General features: G+C 39.4%; 1 protein-coding gene across 1 annotated transcript; it reads right to left on the reverse strand.

The window, feature by feature from the left end:
• Window positions 1–1,493: 1,493 nt before the first annotated feature.
• On the reverse strand, window positions 1,494–3,332 carry LOC137737539 (uncharacterized). Its single transcript, XM_068477054.2, has 2 exons — window positions 3,055–3,332; window positions 1,494–1,752 (listed from the first exon to the last, which is right to left on the reverse strand). Exons 1-2 carry the CDS (start codon window positions 3,220–3,222, stop codon window positions 1,705–1,707), a joined length of 216 nt encoding a protein of 71 aa, XP_068333155.1. The 5' UTR covers window positions 3,223–3,332; the 3' UTR covers window positions 1,494–1,704.
• Between the last annotated feature and the right edge of the window lie 6,199 nt (window positions 3,333–9,531).

Here is a 9,531-nt window from a genome sequence, read left to right on the forward strand (position 1 = left end):
GTTTGCGTGGGAGAAGTTGGTATAACTAACAGCCGTCGGTCCACTCCGCCTAGAGTGACATCATTCCCTTAGCTGAGCGAATAAGTAAGATCATGGCGGGAACCACTGATTAGGTCGTCTCCCCGTAAGAGATGTATGATTCTATCCCCACACCAAGTTAGTACTTGCGAAGTGGCTCGATTGTTCACTGTTCTGGTAAGGTGAAAATTACGGTCTTACATTCACCTTCATCTTCAAAAGCATCCTAAAACTTCAAGTTCAATCCGAGATAGTTCGGTGCAACAAAAGCACCCTAGAGCTTCAAGCATAAGGGACAGTATCCTGAACCTCAACCATTCTACATCCTGGAATAGATCATTGGCTATGCACCTGTTTGTGCCTCTACTAATCATGTTGAGTAGTACTATCCCCATAGTCAATTTGTGAGACTAATTTTGGCTTAATTTTATCTATTGCGTAACGCCAAACCCTACAAAAATTACACCTTCATTAATTTGTATAAAAGATGTTTCTCTCCCCCACCACCAAGCAGTTCAAGACCGTTTCTCTCCCCGACCAGATTCGTGAAATCTGCGGCCTACTAGCTATACATTGGGCTTTTGATCCGTCGCATTCACCACACTTAAAAATATTTTTGTGTATTGAAGAAGAAGCAACAGGATCAGGATGTACTTTCGAGTCCCAAATCAACACTTGGAACCCATCTCCAATACTTTACCACCCGAAACCACATGTCAGCATCCACTGTCACGGTCATACCGCAATTCCCTTTACTTCGATATGGACACAAACCTTCCCGGAGTTTGACGAGTCTGTGTTATTATCGGGAGCCTCGAGGCCATCTGCATTTTGTAATCGCAAGCCAAATAACCGCCCCCGCTGCAGAGCTTGATGGGCTGGAATTGGTTCAAAATTACTCTGCATGGTCTGTAAAGTACCGTGCCAACCTTGCTGTTTTAACGAAAAGTATGGGGATTCAAGCGTCTGGTTTCAGCCTTCGGTTATGAGTGTCATTCGCAGAAAGGAAAGAGGAATCGGAATAGGCACCGTTTGTGTTTGGCACGGTTATGTCCTACAATTCTTACGCGATGGCAAGCTGAAGAAGTTCATGCGTTTACTTCCATGCCAGGAAGCTATTAATCAGGATTTGAACTACACATCGAAGAGTGTCTTACTATTTGCTTTTGATAAAGTGGGGACTTTTCTAAGTTGTTCTTTCAATCGACGCCATGGTTGTAACGTAACAGTGCTACCACAAGCTTGGCGGTGTTATGGTCACAGAGAAAAAAATTCCGCCTTATATTCACAGATTGAATTGAACCATACATTCAGAAACTACATGATCAATCGTCTAAGTTTGTACAGTCAAATGTATATACTTCGACATGACAGAGGGTGTCAATCCAATGCCTATGCCTCCGTTTCTCAAGGAACATGATCGCATCTCTTATTCAGGTAAACCGAATAAATGAGAGGAAACGAATTGGAGGAAATATTACAAAAGGCAGAAGTTTACCATTTGATTGTGCAGCATTCTTAAGAGACAAATACAATCCAAACACAATGTATACCTCTTAACATTACGTTCCATAGATCAACAAAGAAAAGGAAACACTTCCCTCCACCAGGAGAGGGATACTTGCGGTTCAGTAGGGTACATTCTATGACTAGTCCCACAATTATTGTCAAACATTCTCTGATTACTCATAGAAACTTCCTGTATGGTCTGCCTGCATCCTCATCTTGCATGTGCTGTCATCATAGAAAACTCAAATGTTAGCCAATCAGTTGAAAGCAAAGACTGGAATGTCGAAATTGTTTCTGCGGTGATAGTGTGGGCACTCACTCAAACAAGTAATCAACCAAAAGATTGAGATGCATTATAAATGTCATAGCAACCACAAAATGCTAGGATAAATATACTGACTAGTACGTAATCAAAGTTTTTGTAGTGGTATAAAAGAACAAGGGTAAAAGTACTTGATTCTTAATATTAAACCTATCTTTCAAAACAATAAGCCTTTCAATATTACTATTAACTTTCAGTATCCGAAGTTTTTGAAAAATCCGACTACTTTGAAGCCTTTACCCTTACAAGTGTTCATCTCTGAAATAAGTACAACTGAAAACTGTGAACATGGAAATACAGAAGTGTCCAACAATGAATATACAGTGAGATATTGTATGCAACGAGAATATAAATCACTAGGCTGGGGGAGGAACAAAATTCGACAAAGGAAAGGACTTTACAACAAAAAAGATATCCCTTTCCCCCCTAAAAGAAAAAACTAATAAGGAAGAAGAAGATTTCAGGCAGGTAACATTAGATTTGATTAAGGCCCCTAAACCCTTGTTCCTACAAAAAGATTTCCGCTCAAAGCGACACCTCTTCTACTATCTATGTTAATCATTTACAAAGTCTCAGAGAAAAATCCCCTTAATTTCTCCAACAGAATTCACAACCCAACAAATGCTCTAAAACCCCCATAGTAATGCAGCTCTCCAAATATGGATAAGCGACCGAGGGACATTTCAGACCCATTTTCCCATCTAACCTAGCATTTTCTTACGATTTCAAAACGAAAGAAAGGCTTCCCAGTCTGCATTTAACTCTTGCAACAGAAGGTTATTCATGCAGAACTCAATTTCATAAAAAAGATGGAATTTGATAAAACCCCTAAAAATGCCAGAGGTTGTTAGCTCAAACACTTCACAAATGATGATTCTACACCAATTTTACGACTCCCAAGCCAGACGAAAAATAAAGAAGAAACATCTGTTCTTTCCCCAAAACACAATTTGGGTCAAAACCCAAATGTTTCAACTTATGAGAAAATTGATATCTTAAAAGTCAAAAAAATTCTGAAAGTTATAAAATCAAATAGAAAACAGTCTAAACCGAGCTACTGAGGAATCAAAAACCAACATATTTCGAACCCTATTGCGATCGATTAGGCAAAATCCAAACGGATCCACGGGATTAATTTCCAAAATTAAACAAATAAATAAATAAACACAAATAACTGAGAGAGAGAAGGAGAGAGAGGGGGTTACAAAGTCTCTGACGATGCCCTTGTAAACCAAGATAGGGAGGGCGATGCCGAAGATGCCAACGAGGGCGAAGTTGCGGCGAGTCCAGCGGAAGTTGTACTCGAGATTTTCTCTCACGGATCCCCACTCCTCTATGAACTTGTTCTTGTTTGCTTCCATTCCTCCCCCCATTTTCTTCTCCTCACTGCTCTCTCTCCTCTCTCTCTCCAACACTCTGTCTATCCGCTCTTTCTAGAGTTGTATCGAATTTACCTCAATTGAATACTCGGGCAAGTCCAGCGCGGGCAACAGCCCCGGACTGGAAACAATTGCAACCTAATCCTATGCCAAAGTGGCGCCAACCCATCCGGACAATTGGGCTAAGGGGAGCCCGTGGGAGATATCAGGCGCAAATCCAAGCCTCGAGTGTTTGAGGGAGAAGTGATGCAAGGCTGGCATCAGTCATATTATAAAAAAAAAAGTTTGCGACAAATCCATGCAAAACACGTGCGCGTGGGAGGGGGGTGCTTACCCGACAACATTTCAGGCAGCAAGGCCTGTGTGACAGCCCACTCAGTTGATCCAATAGGCAATTACTATTCATTTCAAGAGTCGAGATACAATAGGCAATTACTGTTCATTATAGGTAGTTACTATTCACTTGAGGGGATTAAATTGCCTGTTGCCATGGGAAGCCTTTACATATTGGAACTGCTGTTCTTGTGTTTAGCTGCAACGATAACTCAATTCCAGCCCCTCACCTCTTTTTCTTTTTCTTCGTTTATTATTTTATTACGTTGCATTAGCAATATTTATTTTAATTTGGTACATTATAAATACCCAAAGATCAAAATTCAAAAAAGACTCTTTAGGTTTTGCAAACCCTAGGAGAACGACTGGTACTCTCTTATAGAAATCTTCAATTTCATTGATTCAAGTTGGTCCCTAGCTTCAAGGAGGGAGACAAAGACTCCGAGTGGGTCTAAGGGTTCATGGTGTGGAGTAGCATCCAACCTTTCTCTACGCGGTGTGTTTGTTTTTACGTGTGAAGGTGTATCTGGTTTGAAATGACCTTAGGTACAATGAAGGATATGGTTACAAAGTTTTCTGGTCATTTCACAATTATGAACGATGAACATAAAGTAGTATTTGTGGACAAACAGGAGGCTCTCACTTTGAAATCCAATAAGGTGCTTCTTGTGGGGTCAGTTCTTACCTAGAAAGCAGTGAATAAGGAGGGTTTTAAACAACAGATGCGAAATCATTGAAGACCCAAGGCTAATGTTTTGATATTTGAGTTGGAAAATGACAGATTTACATTTGGGTTTAACTCTAATCGAGAACGTTCTATGGTACTAAAGGGTGGACCGTTGCTTTACAATAAGCAAGTGTTGCTAGTTCTCGAATAGGCTAATGATGTTTCTAAACCGTTGGCTATGTCGTTGCAGTTTCAGGAGTTTTGGATTCAGATAAAAGGGCTTTTATTCTGTTATATGACCAGGCAGATGGGTATGTTCTTGGGCAATATTTTGGGGCAGCATGTGTTCACTGATCAAAGCAGGATGGATGAACAGTTTGGTAGTATTTTACGTGCACGCGTGAGGATTGATGTTACTAAACCATTGCATCACTGCATGTTATACAACTAAAGGGGTGAGTGATCGAGTTTGATGTTCGTTATGAGAAGCTACCTCTAACGTGTTTTCTTTGTGGCTTAATGGATCATGTGGATGAGTAGTCTGAGAGGTTTATAGGTGTTTGTCATGACAATCTTGCAAAATCGTATGGTAGATGGTTTCAAAATGATGTATTGGGCAAGGATTATAGGAAACCTGCAGGAAAAAGTTTGGCCTTGGTTCGACCGGGGGATGGTCCATGAAAGCACTTAGACCTCATACCTTTGGTGTGAAGCTATAGGATTCCAATGGAGATATGGGGGTTATTGCTGGTCATGGAAACTGTTGGAAGATTATAAATGAATTCGAAATGACGTGTGTACCTTTTATGTGGAAACTTGAATCTCAACACGCTCCTACAAACACGAACAACTACTCTGACCCTCTGTGCACGTCTAGAACCTTGTAAGTCGTCAGGTTGGCTACGATATGTCGAGTTGCCCCTTGGTTTTCGCCTCCCAAGACCTAGAGCCGAAAGTGATAGCTCTAAAGACCTAACTAGAATATTTGAACTGTGGAAAAGCTTGTGTTTCTTGTGTCGTCACTCTTCCCCAAAACCTCCTTATATAATGGTTGGGAAGAGTGTACAAAGACTGGAAAGGCCATGAATCCAAGTATATTCTAATATGAATATCTCTTGACTTTCATCTAATTATCACATAGATAATTAGGAGGTTAATATCCTCAAGTGGGTGGAATATCCTTTTATATTTATTTATTTATCCCATAAGATAAATCCTACATCTCTTACTCACCCATATAGGGTGTGGCATAGTCTCAATCAACACACTTAGTTCACATCCATTCTAGTCCATCTCCTCATACAAGAAATAGGATGCGCGACCTCGCAAGAAATAACGTACATAACCAAAAGCACTGCCATTAAGTTGTCACTAAACTAACAATAGTGCATCACTCAGAAGTTCATCGCTTTATGCCCCAAACTGTTCGTCACACACCAGACTTGACATTCTTTATCCCTCGTTATGAAATAAAAAACAATGTCATGTCTCATAAGTATTATGTGTCCATATCTTATGTTTGATGACAAATATCAAAAGACCACGCAACTAATGAATCACATGGCATGGTGTTTTCTTTGAACTATCTTCCTTAAGCTCTCATTTCAGTCTAATTTGATTTAACTACTTGCCTAGACACGCCTCTCAGGACAGTAGCTAACTTGACCGTCTTAGATAAACGTGCTAAAGTAGCGATCATTAAACCTCATTTTCTAACAGACTTTAGTTCAAAGGGCATAAGGGTGGCATCGTATAGATTCCTTGTGGTTTACACAATGATTGAAGCAAGGATCAATTCATCACTCCCACTATTAGTCAGTTATAGCACATACAATATGATTTGTATGTTATGGTGTATCCTCATTTCAATGACTGTGTCACATGTCCATTAGACATACACTATACGGATCTTAGTCTAGTCGCTACACAAGCACCTAACTTGAGTCTTTTAGCTTAGTCACCTTCTTGGCACCCTCATATCTGACTTTACAAGCTTCACACATGAAACAAATCTCATGTTCGACTTCTGTTAAGTCTCATCTTAGACATTTCTAAGGCGACATTTACTTTATGCATATTGGTACGTTCAACATACACGTGTTCGGTCTTGCAACCCAATGCGTTGAAGACACAAATGTCTCATCCTATTCGCTATCTTAGCGCCAGGGCGAATCATTCGTGTGAAAAACCAAATCTAGCTTGGTGACACTCGTAAAGATGTGTAAACATACATTTCAAAAATAAATAAATATGAAATGAAAAACTTCAATGCCTTTTTATTCAATAATAATGCTAAATACAAAGAAAAACACATTAAACCCTACATAAACCCATATTCTTTACATGAATCAGAAACAAGTTTTTAATTATGGGTTTAGTCATGGGATTAGCGAGCATATTGCTGGTTAAGATATGTTTCAACATTACTTTACCCTTGGTAACCTTGTTCCTAAAGAAATTATATCGTGTATCTATATGCTTAGAATTGCCATGATATTTAGGATCTTTAGTGTATGCTAAGGCCGAAGTACTATCACAGTAGACAAGTACAGCTTCTTGAGCATAAGCTGTAACTCTTATCTGTCATATAAACCTCATATGCCAAACAACTTCTTGAATAGTTGATCCAAGGGCAACATATTCTAACTCTATTCTGGACAGAGCAATACAAGTTTGCTTCTTGCTACACTAAGAAACAATTCCACCTCCAAGGATAAAAGCATACCGTAAGGTGAACTTGCGTTCATCTCTATCACTTGCCCAGTCTGCATCATTATATCCTCTCAATGTTAGATCTCCTCCTTGGTAACATAAGGCTAAATCTTTTATTCCTTGCAAGTATCTCATAGTCCTCTTGACGACTTACCAATGAGTTTGTCCAGGATTACTTTAATAACGGCTTATCATGCCTACAGCATGGCAAATGTCCTGACACATGCAAAGCATCGTGTATATCAAACTTCTTATTGTAGAGGCATAAGGGACGTTTGCCATTTGTTCTTTCTCTTTCTTAGTCTTTAAACACTATTCTAAGGACAATATCGCACCTCTTTCCATAAGAGTGCTTATGGGTTTGGAGTTCTCCATCTTAAATCGTTCAAGTACCTTCTTAATGTAAATCTCTTGAGACAAACTTAGAAGTTTCCTTGAGCGATCTCTCGTGATCTTAACTCCAAAAACATAATGTGCTTCACCCATATCTATCATCTCAAAATAGGATGACAACCATGCTTTCGTGGTTTTTATGAGGGTTTTGTCATTTCACCCTATTAGGATGTCGTCAACATATAGAGAAAGTATGAGAATACTTTTCCTAGATTTCTTAAGATACACACAATGGTCTTCCTCAATCATCTCAAAACCAAATGAAGTGATTGAATTATGGAATCTAATGTTCCACTATCTAGATGCTTGCGTAAGGCTATATATGAAACGTTTTACGCAGTAAACTTTGCGCTCTTATCCCTAGGCCTCAAAGCCTAGAGGTTAATCCATGTATATCTCCTCGTCTAGTTCTCCATTAAGAAATGTTATCTTAACATCCATTTGGTAAAGTTCCAAATCTAGTTAAGCAATAATAGCTAAAATAAGGTGAATAAAGGAAAATCTCACCATAAGGGAGAATGTCTCTTCATAGTCTACACCAAATTGCTGAGTGTATCATTTCGCCATAAGGCGTGCCTTATATTTGTCAATTGAACCATCTACCTTGCATTTGATTTTTAAAACCCACTTGTTTACAATGGTTTTACGCCCAGGTGGAAGATCAACTAACTCCCAAATAGTATTTTTGTGACACGCCCGACCCTGATATTCCCGAACACCACGGTAAGCACGTACTGGCCTACACCCGAAGGTGACGAAGCCACATTAAGATGCATGAGAAATAATAGATATAAACAGTGCTTATAAATTTAAATACAATGATTATGCAATTAAGGAACATGTTCAAAGCATACAACTAATTAGAACACTAAAAAGAATGATATAAAATTCAATGAACGAAGGAATGGATCCTACATTGAGATGACTCGAAGATGCTGATGCGGGAGTGCCTTGATGTCGGGATTATATGCCTCGAATCTAAGTCTTGAGGGGGCGCAAAACAAACATGAGTATACCAAGTTGATATATACATATACATATATATATATATAATACTGAAACAGTTGTCAACATACTAACCCCCAAAGTTTTTATGAAAACTAATAGCATAATAGGTGATAGATTTGCCGAAAACCCTAGTCTGCCATAAAACCTTTCATAAAAACATATCTCATATATAATGTGCTAACTAGTGGTATCAGTATCGCCCATATGCACAGAACAGTGCCCTACACACGCCCGCCCGAAGGCAATATAAGTATCATCTCCCATACACACAGAACAGTGCCCTACACATGGCCGCCCCCGTAGGCAGAACAGTGACCACTAGATAAACACAAAAACCATTGAACATAGTCTTTCCAACATAAATACATATATATCGAAACCACTTCGTAGTATATAGTCATCCATCATATCTACTACAAAGAGTGTGTAAAAACATGTTCATAAATAGTATATAGTCATCCATCATATATACTACAAAGAACATAAGTTCGATAAAATATGGTATTCCAAAATATTCTCAGTAAAACATGATAATCATATAATGTAAATTCAATTTACTTATAAAACGTTTCATAAAACATAATCATTAAATCATGCTTTTCATGTATGTATTTCTACTATTAAAACATGCATTTTAGAATAGGTCCACTCATAGATACTTCGTCGCCGTAGAGCCATTCAAACTAGCGAAGACGAAAACGCCACGAATAATTGCCCTTAATCACATAAAGGGTCCAATTAATAAAACTCTATTAAAACGATTGAATTTGGGAAAACGAACGTCATAAATAGATCTAGGACATCGAACTTAGCCTAGGAATCGAAACTTGAAAAAAGTCAACGTTGACGGGTCAAAGTCAATGGGTCTGGGTCAACAGGTTTGGGTCAACCGAGTTTGGGCTTGGGTTAGGGTTAGATCGGGTTGGGCTCCTGGGCTTGGGCCTAGGGTTTCTAATTTTTGGACTGAAGGACCGTGGTTTGGCCTGAGTTCAAAAGGGCCTAAGGCCCAAGTCAAAACGGCCCAAGGGCCTAGGTTTGAAAGGGTTTAGACTTGGGTTCAAAGTGGGTTGGGCTTAGCAGCCCAGCCCAAAGGCCTAGGGTAAATGGCTATGGGGATGGGCTGCCCAAATGGGCTAGGTTCTAGTTTGTGGGTCGAGTCGGCCCGGTTGGGGTCGTGGGTCATCGGAAGC

Source organism: Pyrus communis, chromosome 13 (assembly GCF_041283825.1).
Source record: "Pyrus communis isolate YQ-2024b chromosome 13, ASM4128382v1, whole genome shotgun sequence".
Classification (NCBI taxonomy): domain Eukaryota; kingdom Viridiplantae; phylum Streptophyta; class Magnoliopsida; order Rosales; family Rosaceae; genus Pyrus; species Pyrus communis.

Excerpts from the sequence above, each read along its gene's own strand:
- LOC137737539 (XM_068477054.2), bottom strand. The coding sequence starts at position 3,222 with ATGGGGGGAGGAATGGAAGCAAACAAGAACAAGTTCATAGAGGAGTGG. Across the intron at positions 1,753-3,054 it reads AGGGCATCGTCAGAGACTTT|CACATGCAAGATGAGGATGC; the intron begins GTAACCCCCTCT and ends CTATGATGACAG.